We start from the raw sequence: 20,667 nt of genomic DNA, 5'->3' as shown, positions 1-20,667 counted from the left end.
GAGGGTTCGAACACAGGGCCTGACCTCGATCGTCCGTTCCCGGAGCCGCGCCGCCGTCCCCCTTGCAGAGCCAGAAGAGAAACGATGAAATCGGCGGCAGAAGACTCCTGTCTTCATTAAGGTAGCGCACAGCACCTCAGCTGTGCGCCATTGCTCCCACAGCACACCACACACTCCGGTCACTGTAGGGTGCAGGGCGCTGGGGGGGGGGGCGCCCTGGCAGCAATTATAATACCTTTTGGCACTTAATATACACATAATACAGTCTGACAACTGTATATGTGTAAAAAACCCCGCCAGTAAGTTACATAAAACGCGGGACAGAAGCCCGCCGCTGAGGGGGCGGGGCCTTCTTCCTTAGCACACCAGCGCCATTTTCCCTTCACAGCTCCGCTGGAAGCAGCTCCCCAGGCTCTCCCCTGCAGTATCCTGATACAAGAAGGGTAAAAAAGAGAGGGGGGGCACATAAATTTAGGCGCAAATAAGATAATTAAGCAGCTATTGGGTAAATCACTTATTTTAGTGTAAATCCCTGTGTTATATAGCGCTGTGGTGTGTGCTGGCATACTCTCTCTCTGTCTCCCCAAAGGACTTTGTGGGGTCCTGTCCACAGTCAGAGCATTCCCTGTGTGTGTGTGTGTGCGGTGTGTCGGTACGGCTGTGTCGACATGTTTGATGAGGAGGGTTACGTGGAGGCGGAGCAAGGGCAGATAAGAGTGGTGTCGCCCCCGTCGGGGGCCGACACCTGATTGGATGGATATGTGGAAGGTCTTAACCGACAGTGTCAACTCCTTACATAAAAGGTTCGATGACGCAGCAGCCTTGGGACAGCCGGGGTCTCAGCCAGCGCCTGCCCAGGTGACTGAGTAGCCGTCAGGGGCTCATAAACGCCCTCTGGCTCAGATGGTAGACACAGATGTCGACACGGAGTCTGACTCCAGTGTAGACGATGATGAGACCAATGTACAGTCTAAAAAGGCCATCCGATGCATGATTACTGCAATGAAAGATGTACTACACATTTCTGATGTTAACCCGGTTACTACCAAGAGGGTTTATATGTTTGGGGAGAAAAAGCAGCCAGTGACTTTTCCCCCATCTGATGAATTAAATGGTTTGTGTGAAGAAGCATGGAGTTCCCCTGATAAGAAACTAGTGATTTCTAAGAGGTTACTGATGGTGTACCCTTTCCCGCCAACGGACAGGTTACGTTGGGAAACATCCCCTAGGGTGGACAAGGCGCTCACACGCTTATCTAAAAGGGTGGCCCTGCCGTCTCAGGATACGGCCGCCCTAAAGGAGCCTGCGGATAGAAAGCAGGAAGCTATCCTGAAGTCTGTGTATACACACTCTGGTACTCTACTGAGACCTGCTATTGCTTCAGCCTGGATGTGTAGTGCTGCAGCAGCATGGACTGATTCTCTGTCAGACAACATTGATTCCCTCAACAGGGATAATATTTTGCTAACCCTAGAACATATAAAAGACGTTGTCTTATATATGCGGGATGCCCAGAGGGACATTTGCCTGCTGGCATCTAGAATTAATGCAATGTCCATTTCTGCCAGGAGAGTATTATGGACTCGGCAGTGGACAGGTGATGCTGATTCTAAAAAACACATGGAGGTTTTGCCTTATAAGGGTGAGGAATTGTTTGGGGACGGTCTCTCGGACCTAGTATCCACAGCAACAGCTGGAAAGTCAACTTTTTTACCTCAGGTTTTCTCACAGCCTAAGAAAGCACCGTATTATCAAATGCAGTCCTTTCGGCCTCAGAAAGGCAAGCGGGTCAGAGGCGCATCCTTTCTGGCCAGAGGCAGGGGTAGAGGAAATAAGCTGCACCAGACAGCCAGTTCCCAGGAACAAAAATCCTCCCCTGCTTCCACTAAGTCCACCGCATGACGTTGGGGCTCCACAGGCGGAGCCAGGTGCGGTGGGGGCGCGTCTCCGAGACTTCAGCAACCAGTGGGTTCGCTCACAGGTGGATCTCTGGGCTGTACAAGTTGTATCTCAGGGATACAAGCTGAAGTTCGAGGCGACTCCCCCCCGCCGTTACCTCAAATCAGCCTTGCCAGCTTCCCCCAGGGAAAGGGAGGTAGTAATGGCGGCAATTCACAAGCTGTACCTCCAGCAGGTGATAATCAGGGTCCCCCTTCTTCAACAGGGAAGGGGTTACTATTCCACAATGTTTGTGGTACCGAAACCGGACGGTTCGGTGAGACCCATTCTGAATTTAAAATCCTTGAACACTTATATAAAGAAATTCAAGTTCAAAATGGAATCGCTCAGAGCGGTTATTGCAAGCCTGGAAGAGGGGGATTTTATGGTGTCGCTGGACATCAAGGATGCTTACTTGCATGTCCCCATTTACCCACCTCACCAGGAGTACCTCAGGTTTGTGGTACAGGACTGTCATTACCAATTCCAGACGTTGCCGTTTGGCCTGTCCACGGCACCGCGGATATTTACCAAGGTAATGGCCGAAATGATGATACTCCTTCGGAAGAAGGGAGTTATAATTATCCCGTACTTGGACGATCTCCTTATAAAGGCGAGGTCCAGAGAGCAGTTGTTGGTCAGCGTAGCACTCTCTCAGGAAGTGTTGCAACAGCACGGCTGGATTCTGAATATCCCAAAGTCGCAGCTGATTCCTACGACGCGTCTGCCCTTCCTGGGCATGATTCTGGATACAGGCCAGAAGAAGGTGTTTCTCCCGGAGGAGAAGGCTCAGGAGCTCGTGACTCTGGTCAGGGACCTCCTGAAACCAAAACAGGTGTTGGTGCATCACTGCACGCGAGTCCTGGGAAAGATGGTGGCTTCATACGAAGCAATTCCCTTCGGCAGGTTCCATGCAAGGATCTTTCAGTGGGATCTGTTGGACAAGTGGTCCGGATCGCATCTTCAGATGCATCGGCTGATCACCCTGTCCCCGAGGGCCAGGGTGTCTCTGCTGTGGTGGCTGCAGAGTGCTCATCTTCTCAAAGGAAGCAGGTTCGGCATACAGGACTGGGTCCTGGTGACCACGGATGCAAGCCTCCGAGGATGGGGGGCAGTCACTCAGGGAAGAAACTTCCAAGGGCAGTGGTCAAGTCTGGAGACTTCACTACACATAAATATACTGGAACTAAGGGCCATTTACAATGCCCTGAGTCAAGCAGAGCCCCTGCTTCGAAACCAACCAGTGCTGATTCAGTCAGACAACATCACGGCGGTCGCCCATGTAAACCGCCAGGGCGGCACAAGAAGCAGGATGGCAATGGCAGAAGCCACAAGGATTCTTCGATGGGCGGAGAATCACGTGCTAGCACTGTCAGCAGTGTTCATTCCGGGAGTGGACAACTGGGAAGCAGACTTCCTCAGCAGACACGACCTCCACCCGGGAGAGTGGGGACTTCATCAAGAAGTCTTCACACAGATTGCAAATCGTTGGGAACGGCCACAGGTGGACATGATGGCGTCCCGCCTCAACAAAAAGCTAAAAAGATATTGCGCCAGGTCAAGGGACCCTCAGGCGATAGCTGTGGACGCACTAGTGACACCGTGGGTGTACCAGTCGGTTTATGTGTTTCCTCCTCTTCCTCTCATACCCAAGGTACTGAGGATAGTAAGAAAGAGAGGAGTAAGAACAATACTCATCGTTCCAGATTGGCCAAGTAGAACTTGGTACCCAGAACTACAAGAAATGATCTCAGAGGACCCATGGCCTCTGCCTCTCAGACAGGACCTGTTGCAGCAGGGGCCCTGTCTGTTCCAAGACTTACCGCGGCTGCGTTTGACGGCATGGCGGTTGAACGCCAGATCCTAACTGAAAAGGGCATTCCAGATGAAGTGATTCCTACGCTGATAAAAGCTAGAAATATGTTGCTTGGTGTGAGGCCAGGAAGGCCCCAACAGAGGAATTCCAGCTGGGTCGATTTCTGCACTTCCTACAGTCAGGGGTGACTATGGGCCTAAAATTGGGGTCCATAAAGGTCCAGATTTCGGCCCTATCTATTTTCTTTCAAAAAGAACTGGCTTCACTGCCTGAAGTTCAGACGTTTGTTAAGGGAGTGCTGCATATTCAGCCCCCTTTTGTGCCTCCAGTGGCACCTTGGGATCTTAACGTTGTGTTGGATTTCCTGAAATCACACTGGTTTGAGCCACTTAAGACCGTGGAGCTAAAGTATCTCACATGGAAGGTGGTCATGTTGTTGGCCTTAGCTTCAGCTAGGCGTGTGTCAGAATTGGCGGCTTTGTCATGTAAAAGCCCATATCTGATCTTCCATATGGACAGGGCAGAATTGAGGACTCATCCCCAATTTCTCCCGAAGGTGGTATCAGCTTTTCATTTGAACCAACCTATTGTGGTGCCTGCGGCTACTCGGGACTTGAAGGACTCCAAGTTCCTTGATGTAGTCAGGGCTTTGAAAATCTATGTAGCCAGGACGGCTGGAGTCCGGAAAACGGACTCGCTGTTTATCCTGCATGCACCCAACAAGCTGTGTGCTCCTGCTTCAAAGCAAACTATTGCGCGCTGGATCTGTAACACGATTCAGCAAGCTCATTTTGCGGCAGGATTGCCGCATCCAAAATCAGTAAAAGCCCACTCCACAAGGAAGGTGGGTTCTTCTTGGGCGGCTGCCCGAGGGGTCTCGGCATTACAGCTTTGCCGAGCTGCTACTTGGTCGGGTTCAAACACGTTTGCAAAATTCTACAAGTTTGATACCCTGGCTGAGGAGGACCTTGAGTTTGCTCATTCGTGCTGCAGAGTCATCCGCACTTTCCCGCCCGTTTGGGAGCTTTGGTACAATCCCCATGGTCCTTACGGAGTTCCCAGCATCCACTAGGACGTCAGAGAAAATAAGAATTTACTCACCGGTAATTCTATTTCTCGTAGTCCGTAGTGGATGCTGGGCGCCCGTCCCAAGTGCGGACTCTCTGCAATACGTGTATATAGTTATTGCAAAAATAAGGGTTATTGTTATGAGCCATCTGTTTTGTGTGGCTCAGTTGTTGTTCATACTGTTAACTGGGTAAGGTTATCACAAGTTGTACGGTGTGATTGGTGTGGCTGGCATGAGTCTTACCCTGGATTCCAAAATCCTTTCCTTGTAATGTCAGCTCTTACGGGCACAGTTTCCTTAACTGAGGTCTGGAGGAGGGGCATAGAGGGAGGAGCCAGTGCACACCAGATAGTACCTAATCTTTCTTTTAGAGTGCCCAGTCTCCTGCGGAGCCTGTCTATTCCCCATGGTCCTTACGGAGTTCCCAGCATCCACTACGGACTACGAGAAATAGAATTACCGGTGAGTAAATTCTTATTTTTTCTAAGGGGCCACCTTCCTCTCCATTGCTCCCATTAGAAAGCTATCCAAGCCACTTGTTTGTAGTTGATTTCACACCACAGACTCTTGGAACAGGTATAGCTGGAAAATTTTAGCCTTGTAACTAGTGCAGATGGGATGCAGTTAGCATCCTGGCAGTCGAGATGCCGGCGGTCATGTGACCAATGCCGGATTCCTGACACTACTCTGAATCCTATTGCCGGAACACCGACTGCCGACATCCTGAAGGTATCGGGGTAACTGTTAGGGTTAAAGCCCTAGAGGAAGGGGTTACGCATTCTGAAGGTCAGAAGGCCGGTGTCGGTCATGTGACCGCCGGCAGCCCAACTGCTGGTCACATATATCACACCCGTGCAAAGCAGTGGCCCATCCTTAAAAAGTGGTCTTATGTGTAGAATACAGGAGTTAATTTGTTGAACTGCTAAATGCCCTTTTGCCGGACCACACAGGAGGTTTGCTACCAAAAGGGCTTGCTTTTGCTTTATCTCCCAATGGAAAGGCCATGGATCTTGGATCATGAGCAAATAAGGCAGGCTAAGGTTCTATAGCAAGGGCAAACAAAATGGGTGAAAGTGGGCAACCCTGTCTTGGGTTCCTGCCAAGAGAGAAGGAAGCGGAGCTAAACACTATGCTACTTAGCCACCGGGTGGAATACAGTAGCTGAAGCCAGTTTATAAAACTAGTAACAAGCCCAAATCTTTGAAGCACCTGCCACAAATACCACCTCTGTCTCCTTCCCAGCAGAACAAACCTGCCTAACAAATGCCTAAAATTAGTAGTCGTTGACTTTCCAGGCACAAACCTATCTGATGAAGGTGTACCAATTGCAGGATCACAGCGTTTAATAGTGAGAAATGTAGCCACAATGTTAGCATCTCATGCCAATAGCAGGGCCATAACTAGGGGTGTGCGAGTGGTGCCATCCCCCAATGCACAGGGCCCTGGTGGTGGCATTGTCACTGCTGCAAGGACACTCTGCGCAGTGCTATGCTTCGTAGAGTTGACGGCATCGCCTCCTAGTCATGACATCACTGGTTTAGGGGTGGAGCTGGAACAGGGTCGCATAGAGCTCTGTTCTGGCCTGGTCAACAGGGAGATTGGGCACTCATGAGATTCCAGATTTGACATCTAATGTGGTAATTCAGCTCTGTCTTTCAAATTATTTAATACCAACAACTATGGAACCAAGAAGCTCTTGAATTCTTTATACACCTCAGTGGGACTGTGACCAGCACCAGGATCTTCCTCAGTAAATGGAGAATTAAAAAAAAAAACACTTGCTTCTGGGAAAGTCTAGGTAGCACTATGCCATACTGAGAAAAGGTATGAACTAGCTGGGACCATGTGACACCACAGCAGCAGCATTACGTACGACAATAATTACATGACCCACCAGTTCTTTAGTTCATGGAATTTAATAAGGGACTCTTCCTGGGACTGAGGACTCTGCAGTTTATCTTTCTTTAGACGCATATGAACGATTTCCAAAACTGCAGTGGAACGTTCACTTCTGCTAATATGAATTAGTTACTTTATTTTATTTCTGTAAAAAAAAAAAAAGTGCAGTCAGTCTTTATGTATGACATGAAATACATAACTGCAGTCAGCATGTGTTTCATGGTTTGTAATGTCAGTGTACATCATTTAATATATAAGTACTTCAGTACTTCTGGATCAACTGCTCAAAGGCAAATACTGCTGTGCAAGATGTGATTGGGTTGTTTATGTGAAAGTGCAGTTTCCAGATCTGGAGACCCTCGCCCTGTCACTGCCTCACAAAGTATATTTAGCTTCATCTATTTTGGATACATTTTGTTTGGCTTTATCTTTCCCCCACATGTGCTAAATAAACCTTTATCTTAAGAGCTCTCAGTAAGAAGTCTACAATAACATATGCAAATCTTAACCTTTTCTCTTCAGTACACGTATCCAGGGCAGCCATAAGGTAGGGGGGGATTGTGGTGTCCCGGGCCCTTACAGAGAGGGGGGACCACCCCTGGCTCCTAGCACCAATACCTGGAGAGCTGTACCAGGTTGTTAAACAGAGGGCTGATGCAAAGGGAGGACTTCTTAAAACAAGCCTTCAACTGCGCATCAGCTCTGCCAACCATTTCTGTAGGTCCGCAACACTCCACCTACAGTATATGTAATATCACAATGTATGACATCACATAGGGGTGGAGCGGTGCTGCAGAATCTTTTATTGGGAGGGCAGAGGGGCCCTGTCTCTTTTGTCAATCCCGGGCCCCACAAATTCTGAAGGCAGTCCTGCATATATCTAGCATTCAGCATTCGAGGCAAAACATTAGCTTTTAAAGTTTTTAAATACAAGCTACATATTGACATAGTACATTATTGTCTACACCCAGAACTTTGTTTGTAATAGACTACCATAAGGCATTTTGTTGAGTGTAAACTGTCATACTTACACAGTCATAAAAATGACAAAAAGTCCCTTCATATACTTGAGTATACAGTTATTGATCTTTATAATACTTGTAGCTTCTGCTTCTCTATCCAGAAATCTCTATGAGTTGTCAGGAACATCTCCGTCATTCTTTGTTGTATCATGGACGCAGGCACCTCCCACCACGCAAAGAGCTGGAGGCGCTATTGGTAACTATCATTTATGGGTGGGTGCTGGGTTAATGCTGCATACTGGGCTAGTACAGCATATTGTGTTTATGGCAAGTACAGCATGTGCTACATACATTATATTATTCTCTCAACAGAGTGGAAGAGTATCTCGACGTCTTGTGATAATGTTAGCAGGGGGTGCTGAATTTACAACCAAAATTAAAACTTTTACTGTGAGTATTAGAAGGTCTGCATGCCCAATTAATATTAGATTGCTATGGGATCAATACCAGCCATGTAAGCCCGTGCCACGCCTGGTGATACACCTATCATCCATTTGAAATGTTTCTTGAACACCTCTTTTATATTATTCATGATTAATGGTAATTATTTATCTATATAGCTCTTTTCTCCAAAAGGCCCTTTACATAAATCATGAACTACATGCAGAGGGTCAGTATTGCATTTAGCAATTTGGTTAGTAGTACTGATGGCTTCCGAAAGGTTTTATTTAAAATTGTGGTTTAATATATAGATAACAACATTAAGTAATATATAAACAAAGTCATAACAATCATAAATCTAAAAAAGTAGAAATGAGGTGTGTTAATCCTTTGGCACTAAGGCATTTTATTAATTTATGCTTGTATCAACTATTTTGCCACCTTTGAGCTCATCACATTCTGAATTCAATATCAGTATTTTGTTTCTGCGCAGAACGCACACAAATCATACCTTGGGGGTTTTGTTTTTTGGTTATTTAAAGAAAATAGCATTGGTTCCCTTATAATCCAGCACCAGAATGTACATGAGTTTCCTAAAAGTGGCACAATAACAAAAAGAACACAATCTTCATCTAAGTACCTCCAAAAAATTATACCCTATTAACTTTGTGATTTTTGTAACTATTTTTATATGGAGGCAGAATCAATCTGCTATGAGGTAATGATGTGCCTCTGTGGAGGAAGAAGTTGGGTGGGTGGTTTGGTCAGGCTGCCAGATGTGCTCTACATTTCACATTAGCCCCACATAATGCATTTGGATAGCTAAAGGGACTGTCTTTTGTGTGATTACAATATTGTGTCCTGGGTCCATCCTTTTGGAGACTTCCTCTCTGCTTCTCTGGATAATATAAATGCTGGCCATTTCTACTGCTGTTCTCCTATGTTAGTCTTTACATTGGCTGGCTGACTGTATCTAATCAAATCCAATATAAAATACTTCTTCTAAAATACAGTGCCATAAACAACACAACATACAGTAAAGCTTTTCTAATCTTAAAATATTTCCCAACTCGCTCATGATGCTCAATACATGATCTGTGTTTCTCATCCACACTCTGCTTATATTACTGGCTACAGGATGTTTTCCAGGCTGCATCCACTCTGTGTAATGTCCTTCCTCAAACAGCGACTTTCCTCTAGCCCCCAATCCTTCAAGCATTTCCTCAAAACTCATCTCTCCAGGCAGACTTAAATTTCCCACACCACCCACTTAACCCCCCTAAGCTAATTTATCCGATTACCGTTCGTCTACAAAGTTCAAACAAAATTGACATGTATTCCTCCATATTCAAACATTTGATTCCAGACTACAATTACTGCTGGGAACAGAGTCTACAGAAGAGGAACTAGAGGGATCAAGAGCATCAAGATTTCATTAGTGAGAGTCCCTTAGGAGAGTAGGGGATGCTGAAGGTGAGGAAATGATGGTTAGAGAAAGGGAAGGTCGGAGACAGCACAGAGAGAAAAGCAAGTTGAGAGAGTAGCCATGGTTGAGTGAGGGGAAAGTGTCCATTGAGAGTGGCCAATCGAGGAAGAGACAGAGAATTTTGTAGGCAGCAGGGTTCATGGGATCATCAGCTGGGATGTTAAAGTCTCCTACTACTACTACTACTACTACACACAGGCATGACTGAAAACATCTACTTCTCCTTCTACCAGGTGGCAGCTGATGTCATTCCACAGATATGTGAAGAGCTGCTGGTTTCTGAACCTAGTGAGATGGAAGAGTTTGCTATATTTGCCAACAAGAACAAAGGTAATTGTTAGGTTTTCTTACATTGCAGAGATAAAGGGGTGCAGTAGCTAAAATCATCAGATTTATATTTTATAGATACACAACCAAAAACATGTCATTTAGTGATAGTTTTGCTTCTTGCAGGTGAAGTGGTGCGGCCCCTTCGCCATGGGGACTATATTCATGACTTCCTTCTCCAGGACAACTCTGTGGCCTTTGAGTTCAGAAGAGTTACATGGAAAGCTACCTTCAGAGGACGCTGCGAAGTGTATGTGCAAGTGCATTACAACCAGGTTAGCACAAGCAGCCTTCCTGCCATCTGGTAATTCAGAACACATTAACATTTTTAGTCAGACAGAGATCAACAATGGACATAACGTGAGACAGGTTACCCTGTCAAGACTACTCCAATTAACATTGGGGGTAATTCCAAGTTGATCGCAGCAGGAATTTTGTTAGCAGTTGGGCAAAACCATGTGCACTGCAGGGGAGGCAGATATAACATGTGCAGAGAGAGTTAGATTTGGGTGTGGTGTGTTCAATCTGCAATCTAATTTGCAGTGTAAAAATAAAGCAGCCAGTATTTACCCTGCACAGAAATAAAATAACCCACCCAAATCTAACTCTTTCTGCACATGTTATATCTGCCCCCCCTGCAGTGCACATGGTTTTGCCCAACCACTAACAAAATTCCTGCTGCGATCATCTTGGAATTACCCCCATTGATCTATAAAGTACATAATCTGTAATGTGCAATAATTGACACTTGTAATCCTTTAGGCACGTCATGATTACATGCAGGGAAACTCTCTGACAGTGAGTCCACGGGAAAAGTTGGAGATGTACACAGGAATAGTGGCTGCTATTATGCATCGGATAAAAGGAAATAACACTCCCCCAAACAAGTGAGTAAAACTGAACTCTTACTGTGAGCCTGCAATTGATATACTGGATGCTGCTGTGTGACTTCAAAGCATGCTACTAAGCTGAGGATCAACTAAGTATGGCGGTGATAGGCAGTGGAAGGTACAGAAAAATAAAGCATAAAACCGTATTGAATTTTACACTTGATCTTAATTACGCTGGAGGCTGCAGTATAGTGTTATAGTGTGTAATGTTGTGCTAATGCTTTATTCCGTGTTACGTATGGCAGTTATAAGCTGGAGGCTGCATTATAATGCTATAAAGTGTAATGCTGTGCTGATGCTTATATCTGGTATTAGGTAGGATTCAGTCTGAAATACCAGCAGTCAGGAGACCGATGCCAGTATCCCGGTAGCGAGTCCCCTTGCTGGCTCGCCACACTTCAGGACCGGTATTATAATCCCGCTCAGGGGTGGTGGACCACCACCCGAGTGGGAATACAGGCTTTGGTTGGGATTCTGACTGCCGGCATCTCCCCAGCAGTCAGGATTCCGGCATCTGTATCCTAACAGATTAAATCCCGAGAGCCAGTAAATTAACCACATCCAATTAGGTATGGCAGTGATAGGCTGGAAATTGCAGAATGATGTCACAACATGACGCAATGGAAGGGTCCACATTCAGGTATAGGTATGGCAGTGATAGCCTAGAGTGCAGACTACAATATGATATTATTTTAGTGTAGTGGTAATTATGGTAGTTTAGGTGTATAGGGTTTGCAGTTTATCTGAACTACAATATCATACAGTATTTACGGATATTGCTGATACCAATAATAATGAGAGAAGTCATTTTTAGGAATCTGAACATAACCACTACAGTTGCTATAATGGGAAAGCGATTGCATTAAGAACAAAAATATCTAGTAGAGATATTTTGTTACATTTTGAACCTAACCACTTACATGTGAGCCATTATCCTCTTATATACAAGGGTGGTTCAATAAAACGAGTTTTATGGAAGGACTTACCTTTGTTAAAACTCTTTCTGCGAGGTACACTGGGCTCCACAAGGAAAGACATTGGGGTGTAGAGTAGGATCTTGATCCGAAGCACCAACAGGCTCAAAAGCTTTGACCTTCTTCCCAAGATGCATAGCGCCGCCTCCTATATCACCCCGCCTCCGTGCACAGGAGCTCAGTTTTGTTAACCAGCCCAATGCAGTAGCAAGTAAAAAAGACGACAACTGCCAGTTGCCACAAACACCACACTCTCACGACAGGAGAAGTGTCAGCGGCTAATGCCATACCAACCTAAAGAAGCTAAGTGCGTCAGGGTGGGCGCCTTGTGGAGCCCAGTGTACCTCGGAGAAAGAGATTTAACAAAGGTAAGTTCTTACCATAAAACTCGTTTTCTGCTGCGGTGTACACTGGGCTCCACAAGGATAGACATTGGGGATGTCCTAAAGCAGTTCCTTATGGGAGGGGATGCACTGTAGCGGGCACAAGAACCCGGCGTCCAAAGGAAGCATCCTGGGAAGCGGCGGTATCGAAGGCATAGAACCTAATGAACGTGTTCACTGAGGACCACGTAGCCACCATGCACAATTGTTCAAGGGTTCGCACCACGGCGGGCCGCCCAAGAAGGTCCAACAGACCGAGTAGAATGGGCCGTTATGTGAGCAGGAGCTGACAGACCAGCCCTCACATAAGCATGTGCAATCACCATTCTAATCCATCTGGCCAAAGTCTGCTTGTGAGCAGGCCAGCCCCGTTTGTGAAATCCAAACAGAATAAAGAGAGAATCAGATTTCCTAACAGAAGCAGTTCTCTTCACATAGATACGGAGAGCCCGTACCACATCCAAAGACCGCTCTTTGGGAGACAGGTCAGGAGAAACAAGTGCCGGAACCACAATCTCCTGGGTAAGGTGGAACGAAGAAACCACCTTAGGCAAATAAACGGGACGGGTCCTAAGAACCGCCCGGTCACGGTGAAATATCAGATATGGGGAACTACAAGACAAGGCACCCAAATCCGACACTCTTCTAGCTGAAGCAATAGCCAGCAGAAACAGCCACTTAAGATCAGCTGAACAAAGAGTTTCAAACGGAGACTCTTGTAATGCCTCCAAAACCACCTGCAAATCCCAAGGAGCCACAGGCGGGACATAGGGAGGTTGGATACGCAACATACCCTGAGTAAAGGTATTCACATCAGGTAAGGTCGCAATTTTTCTCTGAAACCACACCGACAAAGTAGATATTTGAACCTTGAGGGAGGCCTGACGCAGGCCTAAGTCCAGGCCCTGCTGAAGAATAGCCAACAACTTGGCTATACTAAACTTGGAAGCGTCATAATCGTTAGATGCACAGCAAACAAAGTAAGAATGCCAGACCCTATACTAAATCCGAGCCGAAGCCGGTTTCCGAGCCCGCAACATAGTTTGAATGACCGCCTCAGAAAACCCTTTAGCCCTTAAGACGGAAGCTTCAAGAGCCACGCCGTCAAAGACATCCGGGCTAGGTCCTGGTAGACACAGGGGCCCTGAACGAGGAGGCCTGGGCGTTGTGGAAGTAGAATTGGATGCTCTGACGATAGGCCTTGCAGGTCTGAGAACCAGTGCCGTCTGGGCCACGCTGGAGCTATGAGAAGCAGAATTCCTTTTTCTTGCTTGAACTTCCGAATTACCCTGGGCAGGAGTGACACCGGAGGGAACACGTACGGCAGCCGAAACCTCCATGGTACCGCCAGCGCATCCACGAATGCTGCTTGAGGATCCCCTGTCCTTGCTCCGAAGACCGGATCCTTGTGATTGTGTCGAGACGCCATCAGATCTACGTCTGGAAGGCCCCAGCTTTCCACTAGGAGTTGAAACACTTCTGGATGGAGGCCCCACTCGCCGGCATGCACGTCCTGACGACTGAGAAGGTCCGCTTCCCAATTCAGGACTCCCGGAATGAATATTGCCGATATGGCCGGTAGATGGCGTTCTGCCCACTGTAGAATCCGTGAGACTTTCTTCATTGCTAGGCGGCTTCGAGTGCTGCCTTGATGATTTATGTAAGCCACTGTAGTGGCGTTGTCCGACTGTACTTGAACAGGACGGTTCTGAATTAAATGCTGGGCTAGGTTCAAGGCATTGAAGACCGCCCGCAACTCCAGAATATTGATCGAGAGGAGGGACTCCTTGGTCCACCGCCCCTGAAGGGAGTGTTGCTCCAGCACCGCGCCCCAACCTCTTAGACTGGCATCTGTCGTCAACAGGACCCAGTCGGATATCCAGAACGGACGGCCCCTGCACAGTTGTTGGTCCCGGTGCCACCAGAGCAGCAACAGACGGACCTCCGGAGTCAATGAGATCATTTGAGACCTGATCCGGTGAGGCAGGCCGTCCCATTTGGCTAGAATCAGCCTCTGGAGAGGGCGAGAGTGAAATTGAGCGTACTCCACCATGTCGAATGCTGACACGAAGAGGCCCAGCACCTGCATCGCCAAATGTATCGACACTTGCGGACGAGATAGGAAGCAACGAATCCTGTCCTGAAGTTTCAGGACTTTCTCCTGAGACAGGAACAACCGCTGGTTGTGAGTGTCCAATAGTGCTCCCAGATGCACCATGCTCTGAGCAGGGATCAGGGATGACTTCTTCCAGTTGATGAGCCACCCAAACAGAATATCTCACTTAAAAGGGAGTACCTCCAGGGATTTTCTAGAGTCCAGATCCACAGACCAGGATCTCAGCCACAATATCCGGCGAGCCAGGACTGACGTAGTAGAGGCCTTGGCTGCCAGGATACCGGCATCAGAAGCCGCCTCTTTAATATAACGAGAAGCTGTGCCAATATAAGACAAGCATTGTCTAGCATGGTCAGATGAGATTTCAGGATCTAATGCCCATGCTTCAATGGCCTCTGCAGCCCAAGTTGCTGCAATAGTGGGCCTTTGTGCAGCACCCGTGAGGGTGTAAATCGCTTTCAGGCAACCCTCCACACGTTTATCCGTAGGCTCTTTTAGAGACGTGACGGTGGTGACCGGTAGAGCTGAGGAAACCACCATCCTAGCCACATGTGAGTCCACTGGAGGAGGCGTTTCCCAATTCTTAGACAGCTCCGGCGCCAGGGGATAGCGAGCCAGCATCTTCTTTTGAGGCACAAACTTCGTACCCAGGTTTTCCCAGGGTTCCTGACGTATATCAATTAGGTGGTCAGAGTGAGGTAAAACTTGTTTAATCACCTTCTGACGCTTGAACCTATCTGGTTTCTTAGAAGGAACGGATGGCTCGGGATCATCCATAATCTGTAAAATTAACTTAATAGCCTCCAAAAGATCAGGCACATCCACATGTGAACCACCCTCCCCATCAGACGTATCTGAGTCAGAACCTGTGGGGTCAGTGTAAGTACCGTCTTTATCCGACGAGGTGTCAGTGACAGCAGTGGATTGTGAGGAGACAAGTGCTCGCTTAGAGGACCCCTTGGACGTAGGCGAGCGACGGTCAGACTTTTTAGTAGTCAGGGACTGGTTCAACTTCTTTATTTGAGCAGATAAATCGTCTGCCCGCGGCGGGTTAGCTGCAGGGACCACAAACGGTTGCACCGGCATTGGGGGTCCCATAGGGGGTGTTAGTTTATGAACTAGCGTATGCAGAAGCGTGGAAAAAGCGGCCCACGGCGGGTCATTATTTGCCACCGTCCCACTGGGGGGCAAGGAGCCCCCAGATCCAGAGCCCAAAGCTGCTATATTCTCCTCATAGGTATCTGCGGCTTCAGCAACACCGGAGTGTGTTCAGCCCCAGAACCGTTACCCTCAGAAGCAGACATGATATAACTTGCAGTATCAGGTAACACAGTACAATTTGTCAGCAGCACAATACCTCTTGCCCAAACCCCTGCGCAGTGTAGTCAGCACCGCAGAGATAAAGGAGAGATATGGTGACTAAATCACAGAGAAAAATACGTAATACAGTATATCTTTGTGAAAATCCTATATTAGATAAAACCTGACGCACCAAGCCCCCTCAGGTTATAGAATATAGGGATAGCAGGTTGAGTGAAAGACACGAAATGGACACCACTCAGCTATCAAATGCATACACAAATAGTCACAGGGGGAAATTTACTAAGCTCCCGATTTTGACCGAGATGCCGTTTTTTCATCAAAGTGTCATCTCGGTAATTTACTAAACACTAATCACGGCAGAGATGAGGGCATTCATAATTTTTTGCAAGTCCAAGTAAAAAATTACGAATGAATACACCATCGGTCAAAACGCGGCTGTTTAAGTATGAATCTCGGTCATTTACTAAGAAGTGCAAAGCAAAAAACAAACAAACACTGCCGTGAAAAATTACAACTCGTAAAAAAGTGCTAAAAAAAAACAGACCTTTTTTTTTTATTCGTGATTGGATAGGCATGCACGGATCCATGAGATCCGTGCATGTATATCAGTGGGAAGGGGTGGGAAAGTGCTTATTTTTTCAAAAAAAATTGCGTGGGGTCCCCCCTCCTAAGCATAACCAGCCTCGGGCTCTTTGAGCCGATCCTGGTTGCAGAAATATGGGAAAAAAAATGACAGGGGTTCCCCCATATTTAAGCAACCAGCATCGGGCTCTGCGCCTGGTCCTGGTCCCAAAAATACGGGGGACAAAAAGAGTAGGGGTCCCCCGTATTTTTAAAACCAGCTCCGGGCTCCACTAGCTGGACAGATAATGCCACAGCCGGGGGTCACTTTTATATAGTGCCCTGCGGCCGTGGCATCAAAAATCCAACTAGTCACTCCTGGCCGGGGTACCCTGGGGGAGTGGGGACCCCTTCAATCAAGGGGTCCCCCCCCCCCAGCCACCCAAGGGCCAGGGGTGAAGCCCGAGGCTGTCCCCCCCCATCCAATGGGCTGCGGATGGGGAGGCTGATAGCCTTTGTTGTAAAAGAAAAGATATTGTTTTTAGTAGCAGTACTACAAGGCCCAGCAAGCCTCCCCCGCATGCTGGTACTTGGAGAACCACAAGTACCAGCATGCGACGGAAAAACGGGCCCGCTGGTACCTGTAGTACTACTACTAAAAAAATACCCAAAAAAAGACAAGACACACACACCGTGAAAGTATAATTTTATTACATACATACACACATACATACATACTTACCTTAAGTTCCCACGCAGGTCGGTCCTCTTCTCCAGTAGAATTCAAGGGGTACCTGTTGAAGAAATTATACTCACGAGATCCAGGGGTCCAGGCTCCTCGGGAAATCCAGGGGTAATCCACGTACTTGCATAAAATAAGAAAACGGAAAGCCGAGCCACGAACTGAAAGGGGCCCCATGTTTTCACATGGGACTCCTTTCCACGAATGCCAGAAACCCACTCTGACTGATGTCTAAGTGGGTTTCTTCAGCCAATCAGGGAGTGCCACGTTGTAGCACTCTCCTGATCGGCTGTGTGCTCCTGTACTGAGTGACAGGCAGCACACGGCAGTGTTACAATGTAGCGCCTATGCGCTACATTGTAACCAATGCTGGGAACTTTCTGCTCAGCGGTGACGTCACTTTAGGTCAACCGCAGGGCAGAAAGTTCCCATCATTGGTTACAATGTAGCGCATAGGCGCTACATTGTAACACTGCCGTGTGCTGCCTGTCAGTGAGGACAGGAGCACACAGCCGATCAGGAGAGTGCTACAACGTGGCACTCCCTGATTGGCTGAAGAAACCCACTTAGACATCAGTCAGAGTGGGTTTCTGGCATTCGTGGAAAGGAGTCCCATGTGAAAACATGGGGCCCCTTTCAGTTCGTGGCTCGGCTTTCCGTTTTCTTATTTTATGCAAGTACGTGGATTACCCCTGGATTTCCCGAGGAGCCTGGACCCTTGGATCTCGTGAGTATAATTTCTTCAACAGGTACCCCTTGGATTCTACTGGAGAAGAGGACCGACCTGCGTGGGAACTTAAGGTAAGTATGTATGTATGTGTGTATGTATGTAATAAAATTATACTTTCATGGTGTGTGTGTCTTGTCTTTTTTTGGGTATTTTTTTAGTAGTAGTACTACAGGTACCAGCGGGCCCGTTTTTCCGTCGCATGCTGGTACTTGTGGTTTTCCAAGTACCAGCATGCGGGGGAGGCTTGCTGGGCCTTGTAGTACTGCTACTAAAAACAATATCTTTTCTTTTACAACAAAGGCTATCAGCCTCCCCATCCGCAGCCCATTGGATGGGGGGGGACAGCCTCGGGCTTCACCCCTGGCCCTTGGGTGGCTGGGGGGGGGGACCCCTTGATTGAAGGGGTCCCCACTCCCCCAGGGTACCCCGGCCAGGGGTGACTAGTTGGATTTTTGATGCCACGGCCGCAGGGCACTATATAAAAGTGACCCCCGGCTGTGGCATTATCTGTCCAGCTAGTGGAGCCCGGTGCTGGTTTTAAAAATACGGGGGACCCCTACTCTTTTTGTCCCCCGTATTTTTGGGACCAGGACCAGGCGCAGAGCCCGATGCTGGTTGCTTAAATATGGGGGAACCCCTGTCATTTTTCCCCCCATATTTCTGCAACCAGGATCGGCTCAAAGAGCCCGAGGCTGGTTATGCTTAGGAGGGGGGACCCCACGCATTTTTTTTTATTATTTTACAGTGTTTAATTAAAAAAAATAAAAAAAATAAACCCCAGCACGGATCACACAGATCCGGCCGAGATTGATTGTAAAAAAAGTCGGCAGTGTTTTGCTAATCACTGCCGTAAAAATAGAAAAAAAACCACGAATGACATCGACATCGGAACAAAAGAAAAACCCGAATACGACAGCTTAGTAAATTAGTCGTAATCAATTCAAAAAGTTGCAGTTTTACACTTTCGATGTCATTCGTGATTGAACTTTGACCTGAAACGGGAAAATACGAATCTTAGTAAATTTACCCCACAGTCTGTACAATGCAGAGGTTATTACTTACAATAATACTGCACTGGACTAGCTTACACAGCTATATAACAATAGATATAACAGTACACAGTAAGAACTGGATGTATATCACAGGGTAATAGTCAGGGTTTCCTAGTACAAAGTGCACTCTTTCTTAACTAACACTGACTAAAAAAGGCAGGAAGAATACGTAAGTGTCTTGTAAAGTCACAGCACTGACAACCAGGTGGCTTTACATAGGAGGATTTGCCCAAGCATTCCCAGGAACAGAGAGCTGAGGGATAATGGTGCCGCAGACACTGCCAGGGAGTGAGGGAGAGACAGATATGCAGCTCCAGGGCGGGAACATTTGCAGAAAATGGTGCCCTGGGGCTGGGGGAGGGGCTCCAGGTCTAAGCCTTATCCCCTCTGCTGGCAAAACCACCGGGTACTGCGGGCTACTTGTAAAAAAGGTTTAGAGAGAAAACCTGACCTGCACTCATGCCCTGGTGATCTAGTGGGATCGCCTGTACTGCCACAGTGTCCACCGCCAGCACGTGTGGCCCGCCTCCCACCGGCCGCGCCGGATCACGATAAAGTGCGGGTCCCGCGAGCGGGACCCACTTACTTCCTCCCGAAGTGTGGCCACGCGATCCTGGAGAGCCCCAGCCGTGTGTGACTAATTTGGAAGAACACCGGAGCCTCCTGCTGTAGGTACCCGGCAACCAGGGCTCGGGAGTGTACAGCGCCGCTGGAGGAGAGATGGAGCTGCAGCAGGCAATGTCTACTGACATCCAGCACAATCTGGGCCTCTGCTGCAGCCCTTGTAGTCTTCTTTTTTCCTCAGAAAAAGCTTTTATAGAGCTGCTGTGAGCAGCTCTTCCTGTTACATGCTTGCACTGCAATCACCAACTACAAACTGAGCTCCTGTGCACGGAGGCGGGGTGATATAGGAGGCGGCGCTATGCATCTTGGGAAGAAGGTCAAAGCTTTTGAGCCTGTTGGTGCTTCGGATCAAGATCCTACTCTACACCCCAATGTCTATCCTTGTGGAGCCCAGTGTACCCCGCAGCAGAAATAAGCTAAAATTACCTCTGCTTGTGTAAATGTATTCAACTCGTACATATATGTATAATCAATAGTATGGCCTTAGTGGATTATTTTCCCGCATACAGTAGTCCCTATACTTGTGTAAGCATTTTTACCAGCTGTACACCAAGGCATCTATCCCAGCATTGAAGTAGTCTGTGTCACGTGCCTGACGTTAGATCATGATGGCTTGCTGAACCTTACGGTCAGTTGCGAATCGCCTTCCTCCCAGGTGCTTCTTCAATGGTCCAAAGAGATGGAAATCACCCAGTCAGGACTATAAGGAGGATGGTCTGGTGCCTCCCAATGGTAGTGCCGTAACAACTCAGGTCTATCCTGCCATTATCAAAGGCAGTGCCCCAAACCCAAACCTGTTTCCCTGACATGACGTTATCACTGTACATCTCGACAAGTTGGTGATGAATTTCAGCTGCTGATGTGCCCTCTGATGACACTATACACCTCAATGTCTGACCGTGTTTCCATCAGCCCCACCGTCTTACAACTGATGTTGGGACAGTATGAATAATATGAGGCACAGTCTAATGGCCATTAGAGGAATCAGTGGTCTACCTGATCTTGCCTGGCGGGAAATTAGAATGAATTAGAGAACATTACACACATGAGGTTTGCTACCTTACTTATTGAACCACTCTCATATTTCCACTTCTACAGACAGGAACTGTTGGAATACATCCCTACCTGTGTGCAGAATCGCCTGAATCTACAGACTGTACAACAGCATGTCCTACAGGAGCTAAAGGCTTTGGAGAATCTGAATGTTCCGCAGGCAAAAATCCGCTTCTTGGGTGAGTGTAATAAAGAAGAATATTTTTTTTCTTATTGTACTGTGATAAATCTGTTTTCCAATATTCAGGCATAATTATGTGCTACACAATCCTCATGTCACA

The 20,667-nt window shown here is 47.5% G+C and overlaps 1 protein-coding gene across 1 annotated transcript in view; it reads left to right on the top strand.

The window, feature by feature from the left end:
• The window catches only part of LOC135057896 (unconventional myosin-XVB-like), a 92,243-nt gene that overhangs the window by 33,662 nt on the left and 37,914 nt on the right, over window positions 1-20,667 (top strand). The window contains exons 10-15 of the mRNA XM_063963615.1: window positions 7,846-7,940; window positions 8,057-8,134; window positions 9,845-9,941; window positions 10,065-10,213; window positions 10,701-10,825; window positions 20,432-20,565. Coding sequence (XP_063819685.1) covers window positions 7,846-7,940; window positions 8,057-8,134; window positions 9,845-9,941; window positions 10,065-10,213; window positions 10,701-10,825; window positions 20,432-20,565 — 678 coding nt within the window. The remainder of the gene's footprint in view (window positions 1-7,845; window positions 7,941-8,056; window positions 8,135-9,844; window positions 9,942-10,064; window positions 10,214-10,700; window positions 10,826-20,431; window positions 20,566-20,667) is intronic.

This window comes from Pseudophryne corroboree, chromosome 3, assembly GCF_028390025.1.
Source record: "Pseudophryne corroboree isolate aPseCor3 chromosome 3, aPseCor3.hap2, whole genome shotgun sequence".
NCBI classification, from domain to species: Eukaryota; Metazoa; Chordata; class Amphibia; order Anura; family Myobatrachidae; genus Pseudophryne; species Pseudophryne corroboree.
Note: the sequence above shows the minus strand (reverse complement) of the source record. Positions and strands in the feature narration are given on the sequence as shown.